The sequence below is a fragment of the Artemia sp. Qi Xiang Cuo genome, chromosome 11 (genome assembly GCF_049724085.1).
Source record: "Artemia sp. Qi Xiang Cuo chromosome 11, ASM4972408v1, whole genome shotgun sequence".
NCBI classification, from domain to species: Eukaryota; Metazoa; Arthropoda; class Branchiopoda; order Anostraca; family Artemiidae; genus Artemia; species Artemia sp. Qi Xiang Cuo.
Genome location: NC_142804.1, coordinates 12047332 through 12067505, shown reverse-complemented (window position 1 = coordinate 12067505; position 20174 = coordinate 12047332). Strand labels below are relative to the sequence as shown.

Sequence of the window (20174 nt, the reverse complement as noted above, 5' to 3'; positions counted from 1 at the left end):
TTCTGCTCGTTTTGAGTTTGACTCGATTATTTATTGTAATTTCTGTTCGTTTTGGGTTTCATTTATTTATCGCTGCTGATTTATGGTTGTTTCATGCTTGGTAGATTATTTGATTTTATATTTGCTCATTTTTTGCGCAATGGAGTTCTTCGCTTTTCTTTGTAAAACTTATTTTGTGGAAAAAGTTTTTTTAATTAATATTATATCAGAGGCAAGGCTATAGCATTGCCTAAAGTAAAGGCCAGAAGACCCTCAATGTTTTTTTTTTTGTTTTCTCAGAGGCACTTCATATGAAAGTGGTGGTTATAAAAACCTCGGAAGGACTCATTGGATTGGAAATTGGAAGTTCTAGTGCCCTTTTTAAGATTCAAAAGTTATCGGAAGGCAACTTGCCCCCTCCGATAAAAATTCTGAGATAGTTCTTTTTTTAAAATTGTTCAAAGATCGAATAAAAAAACTCCGGGGTCGACACAATCCCCCAGGGCCCGGGGGCAGGTGTTGTAAGTAATGCCCTGGTGGTATATATGGTTCTTATCGAAGGGTTGCTCATGTAAACTCCAGAGGGGGCTCATTTGATTGGGAATTGAAAGTTCTAGTTCAATTTTGAAGATTCAGAAGAGATCGGAGGGCAACTAGCCCCCCCCCCCCCACACCGTCCTTTTTCCCTATCCCAACAGATAAAAATTTTGTGATATCCATTTTGTTAAAAATAGCTAAAACATCAGATAACAAAAACTCTGAAGTCGACACAGCCCCCCAGAGCCCGGGGGCAAGTGTCTTTAAATTATGCCCCGGAGGAATATAAGGTTATTATATAAGGAGTGGTCGTATAAACTTCAGAGGTGGCTCATTTGATTGAAAATTAAAAGTTCTAGCTACCTTTTTACGAGTCAAAAGTGTTCAGAGGGAATCTATCCCCCCCCCTCCCTCCTCTCTCCCCTCAAACACACACACCCTCTTTTCCCCAATTGTAGCCGATCAAAATTTTGAAATAGCCAGTTTTTTTGAAATAGTCCAACGATCAGATAACAAAACTTTGGAGTCAACATACCCCCCCTCCAGAGCCCTGGGTTAGGGTTGTAACTTATATACCCCAGGGGCATCTAAGGTTTTTATGGAAGAGTTGGTCGTATAAACTTCAGATGGGACTAAAATTAATAGAAATTGAAATTTAAGAGTAAAAAATGATCCAATGGCAACTAGAACCCCCCCCCCCCCAAAAAAAAAAACAACAGCAAAAAATCCAGGGATAATAGAGCCCCCTAGAATCCAGGGGTAAATGTTGTAAATTATGCCCCAGTGGCATATAAGATTTTTATGGAAGGGATAGTCGTATAAACTATGGAGGGGCTGATTCGATTGTAAATTGGAATTTCTAGTGCCCTTTTTTAGAGTCAAAAGTGATCGGAAGGCAAACAGCCCCATCCCCCCTAAGGCACTTTTTCCCCAAATAACTATTTTTTGAAAAGGTACTATTTTTTTTAAAAAAAGGACTATCTCAGAATTTTTATCGGATGACAAAAACTCCGGGGTCGACACAACCCCCCATGGCCCGGGGCAGGCGTTGTAAGTTATTCCCTCGGGGCACATACGGTTCTTATGGAAGGGGTGCTCATAAAACTTTAGAGGGGGCTTATTTGATTGGAAATTGAATGTTCTAGTTCACTTTTTAAGAGTCAGAAGAGATCGGAGGGCAATAGCCCCCCACGCCCTTTTTCCCATCCCAACAGAAAAAAAAAAATTGATAGCCATTTTTTTTAAAATAGTCAAACATCAGATAACAAAAAATCCTGAACCAGTACAACCCCCCCCCCCCAGAGACAAGGGGCAAGTGTTAAGTTATGCCCCGGGGGCATATAAGGTATAAGGTTTTTATATAAGGAGTGGTCATATAAATCTCAGAGGTGGCTCATTTGATTGAAAATTGAAAGTTCTAGCTACCTGTTTATGATTCAAGTGATCGGAGGGATCTACCCCCCCCCCCCTCACACACACCCTCTTTTTCCCAAATGTAGCCGATCAAAATTTTGATATAGCCAGTTTGTTTGAAATAGTCCAACGATCAGAAAGCAAAAACTTCGGGGTCAGCATACCCCCCCCCCCCTGCCCAGAGCCCGGGGTTTGGGTTGCTTATACCTGAGGGCATATAGGGTTTTTATAGAAGAGTTACGGGGGCGAATTTCCTTTGGGGCAGGGGGTAACTGCACCTCCCAGACCTCAGTTTGCCCCCCCCCCCCAGCTGAAATTTAATTTCCTCAAAAATCAAAGTAACAAAGCCTCGGATCTAATATCGACTCAACAACGTTGACTGCCTGTCCCTGGGCAAGATTTCTGACTGTAGAAAATACTCTCAGGTTTGCGTTTTGGAATGTCCGTACAAAGGCCCAAGCATCAAAAAGTGAACAAGTAGTAAATGAAATGATTGGATAAAATCTTGACTTACTTGCTTTATCGGAAGTGAGATGGACTGGTGCGGGATCAAATCAACTACCAAATGGCTACAATATCATTTTCAATGGAACCGATTCACGAAGAGAACAAGGAGTTGCTCTCATCATGATAAAAGAAGCCAAAAAGGCCATAATCAAATGGTCCCCAATCTCAGCCAGAATCCTCACTGCTAGATTTACTGGATTGCATGCCAAGCTTTCTGTGGTAGTTTGCTATGCCCCGACCAATGAATCAAATGAAGAGGTAAAAGAACAATTTTATAGAACCTTACAAGCGGTAACAAACGATATACCTAGGCATGACATAACAGGCTTCATTGGCAACGACCGGGATTATTGCCCCCAAGTACTAGGTAACCATGGGCTTAGAACCAAATTGAGAATGGTGAATTGCTCGTTGCTTGATTTAATTGTTGGCGGGAGCTTATTTGCTCATCTTGACATCCACAAATATTTTTGGACCTCCCCTGATGGGTTGAACTAAAAATCAAATAAACCGTTGTTTGGTTAGCCGTAAGTGGCGCTCAAGCCTCATTGATGTACGATCGTATGGAGGTGCTGATGTAGGATCTGACGACTCACTTATGATGGCAAAATTTGAAATAAAGTTGAGGAGAAATACAAAGAAGACTCCTCGTCCCGACCCTCTTTTTGACTCAGAAAAGCTGCTAAACAAAACATTGTAGCACGATTTTGTGGTAGAACTTTTGAATCGCTTTCAAGCTCTCTCTCTCAACCAGAACAGTTAGATCAAGAAGACTTGTTCTCAATCGACTGTTTCAGAAATTCTTGGCTACAGAAAGAGCCCGAAAGATCAGTGGCTTTCAGACAAAACATGGGCCCTCATAGAGAAAAGAAAATGTATAAAACAAACCCTTCTTCAGAATCAAGTATCAAGCCAAATGATCTTTAAAATTTCCAGCTATAGAGAAGCAGACAAAGCGGTCAAAAAAAGCGCAAGAAATGGCCGCCGTTGTCAAATTGAAAAGAAGGCGAAACTTGCAAAAGAAGCTGCCAAAAGAGGTGACTCTAGAGCCCTTTATAGGATAACAAATGAAATAGTTGGAAAGAAACGATCCCAAGATGGTGCCGTTAGGGACCCTTTCGGTGCTTTGCAGACAGAGCCAGAGGTTGTAAATTAAATATGGGTGTCACACTTTGAGAAAGTTCTGAATAGACTCCCACCAGAAAACCCCCCGAATATCCCAACGATACCACTTTTTTTCCTGAATATCAGTGATAAGCCACCAAGTGTGATGGAGATAAGTACTGTAGCAAGGAAATGGGAAAACGGAAAGTCACCAGGTGATGACCGAATAACAGCAGAGATGATTAAGGAATCAATTCCAGGACAAATCTCATACTGGGTCAAGTTCTTGGCCCAGTACTTGATCTACCAAAATCTGGGAGAATAGAGAGGTACCAACTGAATGGAAGAGAAGCTCACTGGTCAGACTTTTCAAAAGGGTTGATGCTACTGTTCCTGGAAACTGGCGAGGAATCAGCTTACTATCAGTTTCCGGAAAAGTGCTTTGTCATGTTATTTTGGAAAGAATACAGACCGAACTAGATAAAGACCTTAGAGATGAACAGTATGGGTTCCGTGCAGGACATTACTGTGCGGATTTTATTTTCACTTTACGCATGCTCACAGAGGAAAGTCAAGAGTGGCGGTCCAAAATATACATGGCTTTCATCGGCTTCGAAAAGGCCTTCTATTCGGTCGACCGCGAAACTTTGTGGCAAATTCGGAACTATTACGGCTTTCCGGATAGAATAATTAAGATAATTATGTCATTGTACGAAGGGAGTGAATGCTGCATTAAGACGCCAGGAGGCCAAACTAGATACTTTAGAATCTTATCTGGAGTTAAACAGGGATGCGTGTTGTCACCACTGCTCTTTATAATAGCTATTGATTATACCCTTCGCAACACAACAACAGATGGCATTGAATTATCATCCGGTGTAACAGTCAGCGATTTAGATTTTGCTGACGACATAACATTAGTCCAGGGTTGCAAGCAACGTTTGCAGTACTTCATTCACAGGGTCAGTGTGAAAGCCAGCCAGCTTGGTCTTAAAACAAATGCAGGAAAGACAAAAACCATGGCAACACCCAATTCCCCTCTACATATCACATGTGCTGGTGAGGAAATTGAACAAGTTATTGAGTTTAAGTATTTGGGCAGGATCATAGAGAATACTGGATCTACCACAAAAGAAGTCATAACTAGAATAGGTCAAGCTAACGCAGCCTTCAATCAACTGAAAAGAATCTCCAGGAATTATTCAAATCGCCTGAAGCTGCGCTTACTCAACAGTAACGTTTTACCAGTCCTCCTGTATGCCACTGAGACTTGGAACTTAAACATTCAACAACAGAAGAAGATTCTGGCTTTTGAGAACAATTGCCTCAGGAGGATTCTGAATATACATTGGTCGGAAAGGGTCTCAAACGATACCATTCGGAGAATCACCAATCAACCACTAATAACCGACACCATCAAATCGAGTAGATGGAGGTATCTCGGACACGTTTTAAGAATGTAAAACCATCGAATCCCGAAGTCTACACTTGAGTGGCAGCCAGTTGGAAGCCGGAAGCTAGGGAGACTTCGAAACAAATTGAAGCGAACCTAAAACAGTGACCTATGCCGCCTGAATGCCTCTCTCTAACCAGATTGGGAATATGTATACGCATCGGCTCATGTCAGACCCGATTGGCGACTATTCACTGATGCCCTAGGCGCCCCTGGCGGCACAGGAGGATCTAAGGGTCTAAGGATCATGCTACCAAATTGCTCATTTTTCAGTTTTTATTGTCATTTTCACTTGATTTGGGAAAATTGGCTCTAACTTTGCCCACTCCCCCAGGATTTTGACGAAATTACGCCACTGAAGAGTTGGTCTCATAAACTGCAGAGGGAACTAAAATGAATAGAAATTGAAAGTTCTAATTCCCTTTTTAAGAGTTAAAAATTATTCCAGCCTCCCCCCCCCCCCAACTCTCTTTTCCCCAAATGTGTCCGATCGAATTTTTTATATAGTCTTTTTGTTCAAATTAGACTAAAGATCATATAACAAAAACTCTAGGGATAATACAGTCCCCTACAACCCAGGTGCAAGTGTTGTAAATTATGCCCCGGGGGCATATAAGGTTTTTACGGAAGGGATGGTCGTAAAAACTTCAGAAGAAGCTCATTCGACTGTAAATTGGAATTTCTAGTGCCCTTTTTAAATTCAAAAGTGATCGGAAGGCAACTAACCCTATCCCCCCAAGGCCCTTTTTACCCCAAATGCATGTGGTCAAAATTTTAAGATGGCCATTTTGTTCCAAATAGTTTAAAGATCAGATAGCAAAACTCCGGGGTTGACACAACCCCGAAGAGCCGGGGGGTATGTGTTGTAAGTTATGCCTCAGGGGCATATAAGGTTGTATGTAAGGGGTGGTCGTATACATTTCAGATATGGCTCATTTGATTGGAAATTGGAAGTTTATGATTCATTTTTAAAGGTAATCAAAAGTAATCGGAGGGCATCTACCCCCCCCCCCCCCCACACACACACACTCACGCCCTCTTTTCCCCAAATACATCTGATCAAAATTTTGAAATAGCCATTTTTTCTGAATAGTCCAGCGATCAGATGACAAAAACTTTGGGATCAACATACCCCCCCCAGATCCCAAGGTAAGGATTTTAACTTATGCCCTGGGGGATATGAGGATTTTATGGTAGAGGTGGTCGTAGAAACCTCGGAGGGGACTCAAATGATTAGAAATTCAAAGTTCTAATTTCCTTTTTAAGAGTCAAAAGTGATCCGATGGCAACTAGCCCCTCCCCCAACCCTCTTTTCCCCAAATATGTCAGATTGGATTTTGTATATCGCCTTTTTTCAAAATAAACCAGGTATCATATAACAAAACTCCAGGGATAACACAGCCCCCCAGAACCCGAGGACAGTTTTTTTTTAATTATGCGCTGGGGGCATTTAAGGTTGTTATGGAAGGAATGGTCATATAAATTTCGGAAGGGGCTCATTAGATTGTAAATCGGAACATCGAGTGCCCTTTTTAAGAGTCAAAAATGATCGGAGGGCAATTAGCCCCCCTCCCTCCCCAGGCCCTTTTTTCTTCAGATGCATCCGATCAAAATTTTAAGATAGCCATTTTCTAGATAGCAAAAATTGAGATAGAAAATAGTTTAAAGATCAAATAACAAAAACCTTGGGCTCGATTTAACCCTCCAGAGGCTGGGGGCTCATTTGATTAGGAATAGAAAGTTCTAGTTGAAAACCCCCAAAAGACCAGAAATTAAAAAAAAGAACAATTACAGCAAAGAAACAAACAACAGGGGTTAATATAAATGAATGAATAAATCTTAAAACGTGTAAAACTTAAATTGAATATGTAAATTAACCTTAAAATGAACAAAAATTACTACAAACATGAATACAGGGCACTACAATACTTACCCCAGGGGCAAGTTATGCCCCGGGGGGTATATATGCTTTTATGTAAGGGTTGGTGTATTCAAAGGTGTATTCAGAGGGGCTCATTTGATTGGAAGTTAAAAGTTCTAGTTACCTTTTTAAGAGTCTTCAAAAATGATTGGGGGGCATATACCCCTCCAAATACACCCTCTTTTTCCCAAATTCATCTGATCAAAATTTAGAGATAGCCATTTTGTTTGAAATAGTCCAAAAATTAGATGGCAAAAACTTCGGGGTCGACATAACCCCATAGAGCCTGGGGAAGGGTTGTATTTTATGTCCTGGGATATATAAGGTTTTTATGGAAGAGATTGCTTTGGAGAGAACTTCGGAGGGAACTCAAATCACCTGAAATTGGAAGTTCTAGTCAAAATTGTGATTTCTACTCAAAAGTGATCCGATGGCAACTACCCCCCCCCCCCCCCCACCAACCCTATTTTCCCTAAATGCGTCCGATTGAATTCTCGAGAAATTTATTTTGTCCAAAATAGTTCAAAGATCATATATTAAAACTCCGGGGTTTCAAAAATTGCCCAGAACCTGGACTGGGGGCAAGTGTTATAAATTATGCCCTGAGGGATATTAGGTTTTATGGAAAGAAGTTCCCTTTTTAAGAGTAAAAAAGGACCGGAGGGCAACTAGTCCCCCCTCCTGTCCTCTTTATCCCAAATCCATCCGATCAAATTTTTGAGATAGCCATTTTGTTAAAATAGATCAAAAGATTAGATAACAAAAACTCATGGGTCAACACAACCCCCCAGAGCCCGGGGGTAGGTTTTGTGTGTTATTCCCTTGGGGCATATAAATTTTTTATGCGAGGGTTTCTAAAATAGTTTAAAGATCATATAAGCCTGACCCCCACCCCACTCAAAAAACTTGTGAACAGTACTTTATTCCAAAGGTTGTGAGAACTCGCCACTGACCCTCCATGCCCCCCAACCCCCAAAAAACAACAATTTATTAACGATGTTCTATTCCAAAACTTATGGGAGCTAACCTATAGTTCTCCATGGCCTGATACCCCACTCCCCCGAAAAAAATCAATGATAAATCATGGGAGCTGATCCCTGGCCCTCCCGTCATGGCCCGAATCCCCCCTCCCTCCCCCCTCCTCCGCAAAAAATATTACCAAAATTTTATTCCAAAAATCATGGAAGCTGACCCCTGGCCATCTCTCCATGGCACCCCCCCCCCCCCCAAAAAAAAAAAAACATTACCAATATTTTATTCCAAAAATAATGGAATCTGACCCCTGGCCATCCCTCCATGATATAACGCTCCCCCCTTAAAAAAAAGAAGAAAGGGCTTATTACCGTTATTTTATTTCAAAAATCATTGGAATTCAGTTTAATTTAATTAGCTCTTTTCAAAACTTTTCAAGACACCTATATTCTTCACTATAAACAAGAGTTTGACTACTGCCCGTTTCCCTAATGGTAATAGCGCAAGACTTACTGCGTATTTGGCGCTTTACTAAAACGAATTATATTACAAATGTTTTCTTTTGTACTTATTACAACATCGAAAATAAAATAAAAATTGCAGTGAAACCAGGCGAGGATTTACACCAATAAGCCCATCAGGCCCTGTGGCTTTCACTATCCCCAAAGTTTTAGGATTTCCGCGAAAATCTTGCAAAAAGGAGCGGCAAAACGCTTGAACCTAGAAGCGTTAAAGCTTCAAATCCAGCCCTGGATGAAACAAAATCTTGAGTTGGTGAGCTTCCAGCAATTAATATCATTGTATATAAAATATTCAGTTTAATTTTATTAGTTCTTGCCAATACTGTTAATTTATTTTGGGAAAAAATTATTTTGAAATAGGGAATTTTGAAAACTTAAGACTTTGGCAATCGAAAACGAACAGAAATTAATTTGAAAAAAAAAACTCCGAAAAAGAAGTTTTTTAAAGAAAAATAAAGGCCATATTAAACTGAACTTCAGAAAAAATACAAACCTACAATGCCTCAAACTCAAAACGACCAGAAATTACTATTGAAGAAAAAATGAAACCCAAAACGAACAGTAATTAAATAAATAATCATAGCAAGATAAACAGTTACTAATATAAATCAATAAATAAATCTTAAAACGAGTGCAGCCTAAATTGAATATGCAAATCAAGCTCAAAACGAACAAAAATATTTTGCTATTAAGTATAAATGAAACCTAAAACGAACAGAAATTAAATAAAGAATCATAGCAAACAAACATACAATAGGTACTAATATAAACGAATAAATAAATTCTAAATCGAGTGAAACTTTAAATTGAATACGCAAATGAAGTTTGAAACGAGCAAAAATCACTACAAACAAGAGTTTGGGGTTTGCCTCCTTTTCCCACTGTAAAAGTCTATGACCTACTGCGTCATTTATACTTTACTGAAAATGAATTATATTACAAATATTTTCTTTTGTGCTTATTACAACATTGAAAATAAACATAAAAATTACAGTAAAATCAAATTTTGAACTGATGAGCTTTCAGCAATTAGTATCATTATATATCAAACATCCAGTTTAATCTTATTAGTTCTATCCAAGAATGTTCAAGACAAATATAGTTCCACTACAAACAAGAGTTTCGATACTGCCCCCCTTCCCTAACTGTAGAACTATAAAGCTTGCTGCGTCATTGGCGCTTCACTGAAAACTAATTATATCACAAACATTTTCTTTTCCAGGTATTACAGCATTGAAAACGAACATAAAAATTGCAGTTAATTAAAATCTTTAACTGATGGTCTTCCAACAATTAATATCATGTTATATCAAATATTCAGTTTGATTTTATTTGTACTTTCCAATACTGTTCAAGACACGTATAGTTTTCAGTAGGTTTTAGACTTTAACAGTGAGAGAAGGAGACAAACCCCTACTCTTGTTTGTAGTGATTTTTGTTCGTTTCAAGCTTGATTTGCATATTCAATTTAAGTTTCACTCCTTCAAGATTTATCTACTCAGTTATATTAGTACCAATTGAATGTGTATTTGCTATGATTGTTTATTTAATTTATGTTCGTTTTGGGTTTCATTTATTTCTTTAATAGTAATTTCTGGTCGTTTTGAGTTTGAGCTATTGTAGGTTTCTAGTTCTTCTGATCTTAAGTTTAATACGGCCTTTGCTTTTCTTTAAAAAAAAATTCTTTTGGAAAGTTTTTTAATTAATTAATTACAGTAAAACAGTAAACCCTTAAGTCAGAGTTTTTTTCAAAGTTGAGATGGTGGCTTCGTGAAACCTTCTAGGCATTACAAGTATGGAAGGGGTTTAAGAAGAACCTTGAAAACAGCTTGTCATGTCTTGATTTCTGCTTTCATTCCTGGTGTATCCAATGGATTCTGACATTTTCAAGCTTTCATTTTTCAGGGAGGAATAAGGGTCTTCGTTTCGATACCAATGTACTGACTGCTTGTATTTTGTGGAATCTGTCAAACCCTTTGAATTTGTTTGTAGGGTTATCCCACTTTCTGTTTTTTTTTGGGGGGGGGAGGGACTTTGTGCTCGGTGTTCCTTATCTCCAAAGTTAATGTTTACGACCTTAAACAATTAAACCATAAATTGTTGAATTCTCACATCTGCCTTTTTAAACAGAAGTCTTTTATGTTTTCTTTGAGAGATGTGACATGGCCCACTTTGCCTATACTTCTCTTTGTTTTATTTTATTTATTTACTTTTGAAGGAATGTTTGACCGAAACAATTCTGGCACAATTGATTTTGATGAATTTTCTGCTTTGTGGAAGTACGTTACTGATTGGCAACAGTGCTTCCGTTCCTATGATCGTGACAACAGTGGAAATATTGATTTCAATGAATTGAAACAAGCCTTTATGAATTTTGGATACCGACTAGCAGACCCTACAGTTCACATGATGCTAAGGAAATTTGACAGACTTGGCAAGGGAACAATTTACTTTGATGATTTTATCCAATGCTGCATTGTTCTTCACGTTAGTACCTTTAATGCTTACCTTGACAGTGTTTTAGTATATTAAAGGTTGCTGATTCTGCTAATCCCAACTTTCCTGTATATGATATGTGTTTCCGCTGTTTTAGGAAAAACGTACAATAATTTTACTAGCAATTGTGTTTCAGCGAGCTAGCCAAAAAATGGTATTAATTTTTGTTTGGGGAATTCCGGAAAAAATTGGAGCAATGTTTGAGAACATTTCTGTTGGATTTTGAGAACCAAGTTCCTAAATTCAAATTATGAATTTCTTTGTTTAAAAGTAAGTATATGATATGCGACTTCTATATTTTATGCTGCGTTTGTTTACCTGTTTTGAAGTTCGGCATGTTAGTTTTCATTTGAAGACCTAGTTTTAAATTTCCCGCAAAATAAAAGATTACGCAAGTTTTCTGCAACATATTTTTATCAAGTTTTTTTTTCCGAAATCATTACGATGATTTATGAAATGATAATTATTAATAGCTTGGGATAGAAAACATACATAATATCTGAAGCGCATCAAGTGGGGACAGAAGATAACTGCCTGTCAAAATTTTTTCTGCGAAGGTTTTGAAAAATGAGGTCTGGAAAATCATTCCCCTCTCTGTAGAAAATCCCCCCTGGAAATTTCCCCCCGGAGAATTCTCCCCAAATGTAAAATTGAGCAGCAAAAGGGAAATTAAGATAAATAAAAAGAACCAAAAAAGTGTATAATTATAAATCAGCTATTGTGAAGGAGTAGCAACGGGTCATTGTATAGGCGAGGGGGGGGGGTGGTGAAAGATACCTAAAAGATAAAGAAAAGTTCAATAGGGATAAAATCCTTTTAATAGACAGTGATGATGATAACAGTGATAGAAATGAACAAAAATACCAGATATTTCGGTCACATATGCAGTGACCGTCATCAGTAGTAAAACTGTAGTATTTTTGTCAATTTATATCACTGTTATCATTATCACTGTCTATTACAAGGATTTTATTCCTATTTGAACTTTTATTTATCGTTATGGAAAGGCAGTGTGGTCTCCGAAATTATCTACGATACCTAAAAGAGTGCATTTCGATCCCCCAAGTCTTCTTCACGAGTCTTCAGGCAAATATATGAACAGGTATTGGGGGGGGGGAGGAATTAATCTTTCTTCTCCCTTCATTTAGACAAAATCTTTCTGGCATTTATTTTAATGCTTTATTTAACTAAATAATTTGGCTCTTGCCTTATAAAGTTATATGCAGTGATGTGTAAATGCGCATCAGCTATTATGAAGGAGGGATGGTGGATAAATTTGTACACGGGAGGGGGAGGAGACAGATCCCTGAAAGAGTGTATTTTAATGTCAAAACATCCTAACTTTCATTTAGCTTTCAGATAAATTTAGAAGGAGGAAATAAACGAGGTAAAAATTGATATCCAATCTCTGTTGATTTCCGGTAATATTTCAGGTCTACGCTTTCATGCAGATGGAAAATAAATAAAAATATTGTTTCCCCTCAAAATGCAGGACAAAAAAGGGCCTGAAAAGTGCCCCAATAGTGCCCAAAAAAGAAATTTTCAGACCCCCCCCCCCCCCCCCCCTCAATTCTGTTTCAAAAGGAACTAATGAATAAGGAAGTGAAAGACAATGGTCACTTCAAACCCTATATGTCCCCAAACAGTTCACAGAACTTTACAAAATATTTTTAAGAGTGTACCTGAAATTTAGGACTAATCCAGTTTAAGAAAAAATGGTAACTTTGGATTTGAAACTTCTGCATATGTCGCTTATTACAATGATGTGGATGTGCATTTTTTTTTGGATTTTTTTACAATATGGCATGGTGTCTTTTTAGGCCTATCCCAAGTATGGATACTCTCCCCTACAGCTTAATAGTTGAATCTCGGGCATAAAACATTTTTTCCTTTTCCTACTCGAAAGTATAATAAAATGAAGTTCCTTAAAAATTTAAAGTGGAATAACCACATAGAGCGTTGAAACAAAATAGGAATATGCCTAACCTAATAAATGCTTCTTTTGGTCTATCATATTTATCATATTTGGTCTATCATACATATCATATGATATATTATCATATATCGTATTTGATTCTAAAAAAATTAAAACAAAAAAAGCGATGTCCTTATAAACCTATAATATTTAGTGCTATATGATTCATCCCAATCTACTTTATATACAAAAATAATCGATGGGACAGTTAATCCATCGACAATAATCCCCAGTGACATATTGAAATCCATAAAAATTTAGAATTGTATAATATTCAAATTAAATCACATTTTGCTGGTTCATAAGTTTTCTAAGCTTTTCCCCACCCCATCTTGGTAAAACTTCTCTGGGGTTTTCCATCTTAGGAATTGTTTTTAGGTTTCTCTTGTGCACTATTTTACCTAATCCTTTCCTCGATAAGCTTATGTGCATTTTGTTGCGGATATCTAGCTTGGTTTCACACTATTGATATTTATGGTTCATTATACTATAGCCGTAAAACTTAATCTTGTCAATTAGAAACATTCCTTATCGGTGTACGTTAATAACTTTGGCATGTATTGTGTAAATATTAGGAATCTGTACCGTTGGCGAAAATTTTCGAGAATTTAGATACATTATGTATTTTTCAAAATCACAGGGAGATACTTTAGATACTTTATTAAATATAGTTAATAAAAACATTAACCCCCAACAGAGAGCAAAGCTCGTAAGGTTAGGTGTGTATATAATGGTACATACACAAAACAGAACATTTCGTCATAATAATAGTAATAATAGAAAAATTAACTTAATTAACAAAAAAAACAATAACAAGAAAAACCTAGAAAACGAGGAATAAAAGAAAGGAAGGGAGAAAAGAAATGATGGGCAGGAGGGTCGTGGGAGGCCATCCCATCGTGGAGACAAAAACAAAACACAAAAAAATATCTTGAATTTTAAATTTTATGTAGGAGGACTTAATGTGTTGTTGATACTTATCTGTTATAGCGCCGAAACTCAAATTCTCCATCCATTGACGCACTGTAGAACCGATTTCTTTCGTTAGTTTCTTTCAGCTTAGCATGAGACAAGACAAAGAAAAGTGACAGAATAGATGGAAAATATATAATTTGGGCTATATATTTGCACATTAGGGGTGGGGGTAAAGTATTTTGATAGTGTGAAGTTAGAAAACACTTCTTACTTCACAATATTCGGAATAATTGTACCTAACATATTTTACCTTCAGTCCCGCTATATTTTACCCCCACCCCCCAATGTGCAAATATATATCCCGATTTTGTTTCTTAAGTATAATATTTTCATCATACTTAGGTATATTTTATTATTATTAACCTTCACTTCTTGAGTGTCGGCACTATAACAGATAAGTAACGTGTCGTTTTTCAATGAAGGTACAAAAAAAGGTATTTTTCATTGAGAATAAACCCCTCCCTCCCCCCCTAATTGACGGCGCTGGACTATAATCAGTGATGCAAGAACATTTTCAAACAACTTTTTATCATTTAATTTTCATCATGGAAACTTCTGCTGAAACCTGGTCCAAAAATGTACTTGTATTATTCATACAGTTCATGCCAAAATTAATGACGAATAATGATCGTCAGGTCTGGTAAAATTGAAGTGAAGCCAAGACGTTTGAAATACAGAAAAGCGGGAAAAGAGAAAACTTGCAATTAAATACGATTATATTTTGCAACTATTAGCCGTCTTCATCTTCTTGGAAACTGGATTTTCTTTCGGTAAAATCAAGAATTTCCTCCCATGGCTTATGGGTAAGCGTTATACAATTTGTAAGGAGAAAACTTTGTTTTTGCTTTTCTAATTTAAGACCTAATAATCGAAAGATATGTTTTTTTTTTTGTATGTCAACTCTCTTCTCTCTCTCTTTTTCTCCCCCTCTCTCTCTCTCTCTCCCTTTTTTCTTTCTCCTGTCTTTCTGATTTAACAAATTACATTACAGAACTAATTGCTAATACCAATAAACCTATATCAAAAAGATCTTTTAGGTTAGCAGCCAAAAAGCAAAAATAGCGTTAAAAACATGCTCTTGATTTATTTTTACCTGAATGAATTACCTCGGGTTGCTTTCTCTTCAGTCTTGATTGAACTTCCAAGTTCAGTTCAGAAGAGAATCTCCCATATGCTTATGGGTGTAAACTATATACGTAAACCATTTTGACCAACTATCCGGTACAGGGAACTACTAATGGATACCCGTCAAACGGGTATTTGCAATAGAGAAATGGAATGCAAAACGTGGTTTTCATTGTGTTTACAATATTTAAACTTTTTTCTTTTTTGGTGGTGGGGATTAGGGGGGGGGTACCTAGGTTAGGTATTTAATATATGCTATGCTTTACCTGTGTTGGAGTGCTTTAATAGAAGGGCATATCTAATTTTTAGACCAGACTCCCGTATATATAATTTTAATTCGGGATGGGGGGGGGGGGTCATAAGGGAATCTCCTCTGGGCTATGTATGTAAACTGTTTAGACTAATTATCAGTATTTATTTACTTTTCTCTTCCAGAACTCAACTGCGGCCTTCTCTCAATTTGATACTGACAGGGACGGAGTGATAACTGTTCACTATGAACAATTTCTGCAAATGGTTTTTAATACCAAAGTTTGATGCTTCCATTCAATTTGATTCATTCCTCACCTGTGATTAAAATCCGTTGTTGCCATGTTTATTTCTTCAATAAAACTTTTAATATTTTCCTGCCATTTGCATCTTGCATTTTTAATATCCGTTTTATCATTGACAAAGCAATATCTCGGGGACTGTATGAGATCGCTATCGAGAAAAATCAACCAATAAAGAGTCCAAGAAAAGCATTAAAAACATGCTCTTGATTTGTTTTTACCTCAATGAATTGCCTCGTTTCGGGTTGTTTTCTCTTCAGCTCTGTTTGACCTTCCTTGAATTATACATTCTGTGACTATTTTAATTTTAGTTTTAATAATTGTATTTTATTGAAAGTCTTATTTTTATGTGTGTTGAGTTGAGGGAGGCGGTAAAATTCTAGTTTAGCTACTTTTTGCTATCTTGGAAAGGGGTTAGGTTAGGAAAATGAAACTGTCAGGGATAGGTCTACAGACTAAAGCATGTCCTGGGAGGGTATTTTGAAGTACCTACATCCACTCGTTCTCTCTCTAGAGGGCAGTGACCTTTGATGGCCTTGAAAAAATTTTGTGTTATAAAAGTGAAAACTTGCAAAATAGATCTTCTGCTTAAACGAAGAACAACAAAATTGTTTTCAGCTTAACAACTTTACTCAATCCCAATTTGTGAGGTTTGAAACATCCGCAAATACATTTCCTAAATTTAGAAAAAACTTATTGATATGGCTTAAAATTCTACTCAAATAACAGGAATTGCATTTTCATAACTAAAACCAGAGAAAAGAAAGTGATAACTGAAAATTAATGTAAAGTGTTGTTTTGTAAAAATTTCAATTGGTGACCTGTCAAGTAGGCAAATTTCTAAGACTAAATAAGAAGAGGGTTGCTGGTTTTTCCTCTTTAAAATTTAATGATCAGGGTCTTCTTAGGTCACGGTTGGCTGGTTTTTTGTGGAGTATTTCTGAAAATGAATCTGATATAGGTTCTTTGTTTAATTCTTTTTATGATTCTTTGAAAGAAGTTACCTTGGATACATGTGTTGCGCCCCAGTCGAATCTGGCATCGAAAAGAACAACCCCTTTGAATCCTTGGATGACTCCGGGACTCCTTAAAAGTTGGAGGAAGAAAAATAATCTTTGGAAGGCTTACAGGTCCTCTAAGCCATCTTCTCGTTATTCTCGACTTCAACTTTTCAAAGCTTATAGAAGTTTACAATTCGCTTTGCCGAAAGGCCAAATCGTCATTTTATTACAGAAAATTCTCTGCGTGTGGTAAAGACATTAGGAAGACATGGCAAGTAATCAATTCTATTATCAGGCCATCGTCTCTACCTCTTTCTGCCCCTTCAAGTATTGTAGTGGAAGGTGAAAACTGTAGAGGGTGAGCTAAAAGTTCAAGATGTGTTTACTTCTTATTTTGCTAATATCAGCAAAACTACAGCCTCTTCTGTAAGTCCTTCTTCTTCTCTACCTGACTTTAGGTCATACCTTGGACCGCCTTGTCCTAAATCAATGGCATTGGAACCTGCTTCATGGGAATAGCCAGAATTGTCAATGGTTTGAGGGGTTCTTCATCTTCTGGCCCAGACCGTATTCCGACTAAGGTTGTCAAGTTCATTCTTCCTGTCATCGTTTCTGCCCTCACAAGACTTGTCAATCTTTCCTTTGAAAATGATGTTTTCCCAAGTGCTTTAAAGCGTGCTCGCATTATTATTCTTTGTAAAGGATGGTAAAGGAATGATCCTGCAAATTATCGTCCCATATCCCTTTTATCAGTGTTTAGTAAAATACTTGAAAAAGCTATGCTTTCTCGACTACTTAATTTTCTTAATTCTAGACGCTTTTTTCATGATTTTCAGTTTGGTTTTAGGGCGAAGCACTCAACTGAGCATGCATGCGTAACTCTTTTGAATTATTTACATTCAGTTCTTGGCTCTGGTCTGATACCTGCTACTCTTTTTCTCGATTTACAAAAAGCATTCGACTCATTACCACACTAGATTCTTCTTCGGAAACTGTCCCATATTGGTATAAGAGGGAATGCTTATTCTTTGTTTCTATCATAATTATCTGGTCGAGTCATCTCGGTTGATCCGCACTTTTTTAACCCTTCGGGAATAGAGTTTCGTGTTCCACAAGGATCTATTATTGAGCCGATAGTCTTTTTAATATACGCCAATGATTTTATTAATGCGATTCAAAATTTAAACCCTGCCATGTGCTGTCGGCAATGCCAACCCGCACCCGTCATTAACTGTGACAGGAGTTCGTCCTGCATTTATTGCTTTTGCTTATGACAAAACTCTTGAAACATCTAGTAGAACTGGGTCTGATCATCGTTCAAAAATAAATACCCGTTTTGAAAGAGTTATCTAATGGTTTGATGTGAAATGTCGGGAAGTCATTTTTTCTCATTTTCTCCAGAGTTTCAAAGGCTTGCCCTGACTTAAATGAAATACAAGTATCAAGAGGTGCTCTAAGTAGACCTAAGGATCGTCACGTTCGATTCCTAGGCATCTTGCTTGACGAAAATCTTTCCTTCGATCATCATACTGGCCAGATTTAAATAAAAGTCTCCAGGAGTCTTGGAATCCCTAAAAAGATCAAACACATATTTTCAGGGTCAATTCTTAGAATCTTGTTCTACAGCCTAGTTCAGTCTTATGTTTTATATTGTTCTGTTATTTGTATGTCAACTTTTCCCTCGTCTCTGACGCCATTTTCAAAACTTTATGATAAAGCAAGGACTCTTATTCAGGAAACTGGCTAATCTGCACTTAAACCCTTGCTTGATTTGAAATCTCTCTATTTTCTTGTTTGTTCTTCCTTCGTTTCTTTACGATTATACGGCCATCGTCCTGCTGCTCTATGTTATAATATATCTTTTGTTTCTGATCGATCGACTTATCATCTCCGCACTTCCAGCAATTTACAGATTCTTCATACTCCATCAGGGAAGTCTGACTTCAACCCTCTGACAACTTGCAACAGGATTTGGAACACGCTCCCTGTGTCTGCACGAAGCTGCCACTTGTTTGGTATCTTCAAAAATTATGTTAAAGATTTTCTAGCTAGTAATTAAGTTTTTTTCCGGTTTTTCTTGGAGTTGATGTCTCTGGATTGAGTTGGATATTTATTTGAATTGATGAATTAATGTGTTATCCCCTGCCTAGCTTGTCATTCTTAGGTTTGTTAAGGTGGGCGACTGGATTTTTTTTTTTTTTTTTTTTTTTTTATCCCCTGTTCTTTCCCGGCCATGGAGCCTTATGGGGGAGATTTTGTTGATGTAGTTTTTGTTTATGATTTTTATTGTTAAATAAAGAACTCACTCACTCATAGAAGCTTAGCAACACCTTCCCAGAGTATGTTTTGGCCCTGGGTTTATGACTAAAAGTTTCATTATCCTAACCTAGCTGCTCTCCAAGATAGCAAAAAGTAGCTGAACTAGAATTTTGCCAGGACGGCCCTTGGATATAGGGCTGAAAAATTTCACACTCTTAATTTAATTCCTCAATGTTTTAACTTTCGTTATTTGTATTTCTCTTTTTACTTCTGTCTCCTCTCCCTTTAAATGTAGGGGGAGGGGACATTCATCTTAATTCTTCGCATGTTTTGACGCTCACACTGTTCTGCCCCAGGCTAAGCCGTATCCAGGGTGAGGTCACCCAAAATCCTGTGGTATTGAATTGTTGGCAGTTTACCGGGGGGGCAGCCTCCCCCCTAAATTTTTATTGATTCGTAAATTGATCTTTAAAAACTTCAAAAACGCAATGGACATACATACCCACAGTAAAAAAAAGGTAAGAGTATAAGATGTTAGGAGACGTTTAAAGAGCTCACCCATTAATTTTATTCGAGACAGCTGACAAATTTCATGACATGACATTTTCTGCTTCTCTCCCCTTCTTCAGAAAAGACCTAAATATCATTGTATTCTGTTGGCGCAAAACAGTCCATAAAACTGTTATTAGAGTGTTCTGATGCTTTAATAGAAGGGCATCTCTAATTTTAGTTTTTAGACCAGACTCCCGTATATAGATTTTTTAATTCGGGAGGGGGGGTCAGAAGAGAATCTCCTCTGGGCTTATGGGTGTAAACTATGTATGTAAACTGTTTAGACTACTTATCAGTATTTATTTACTTTTCTCTTCCAGAACTTGACTTCGGCCTTCTCTCAATTTGATACTGACAGGGACGGAGTGATTACTATTCAGTATGAACAATTTCTGCAAATGGTTTTGAATACCAAAGTTTGATGCTTCCATTTAACATGATACGTTCCTCACCTGTGATTAAAATCCGTTGTTGCCATGTTTATTTCTTCAATAAACTTTTAATATTTTCCTGTCATTTGCATCTTAAATTTTAATATGCGTTTTGTCATTTACAAAGCAATATCTAGGGAACAGAATATGATTGTTATCGACTTGAAGAAATAATTACCCAACAAAGGGTCCAAGAATAACCGGATTACAGAAGAGACAAGAACCCACTAAAATTGTCTTTTTTTTCCTTCAAATTTATTTCCTTCTTTTTGAAAAGTTTAGATTTTTATTTGGAGCTATTTTATGTGTATAAACAGGAAAAGTAGATGCAAAGAGTAGAATAGCCATAAAAAGCCCCACTACACATCAAACATTTATTCTTTTTTCGCATAATTTCATCAC

The 20174-nt window shown here is 37.3% G+C and overlaps 1 protein-coding gene across 2 annotated transcripts in view; it reads left to right on the top strand.

The window, feature by feature from the left end:
• LOC148946640 (programmed cell death protein 6-like) overlaps window positions 1-19857 on the top strand; it is a 51634-nt gene extending 31777 nt beyond the window's left edge. Inside the window, exons 3-4 of one of the 2 annotated variants that reach the window (XM_089097067.1) lie at window positions 10626-10894; window positions 19662-19857. In XM_089097067.1, coding sequence (XP_088953193.1) covers window positions 10626-10894; window positions 19662-19763 — 371 coding nt within the window. In that variant the 3' untranslated portion in view covers window positions 19764-19857. Of the gene's footprint in view, window positions 1-10625; window positions 10895-15413; window positions 15611-19661 lie in introns of those variants that run through there. The other variant, XM_089097068.1, reaches the window with a different exon arrangement.
• The last annotated feature ends 317 nt before the right edge of the window (window positions 19858-20174 follow it).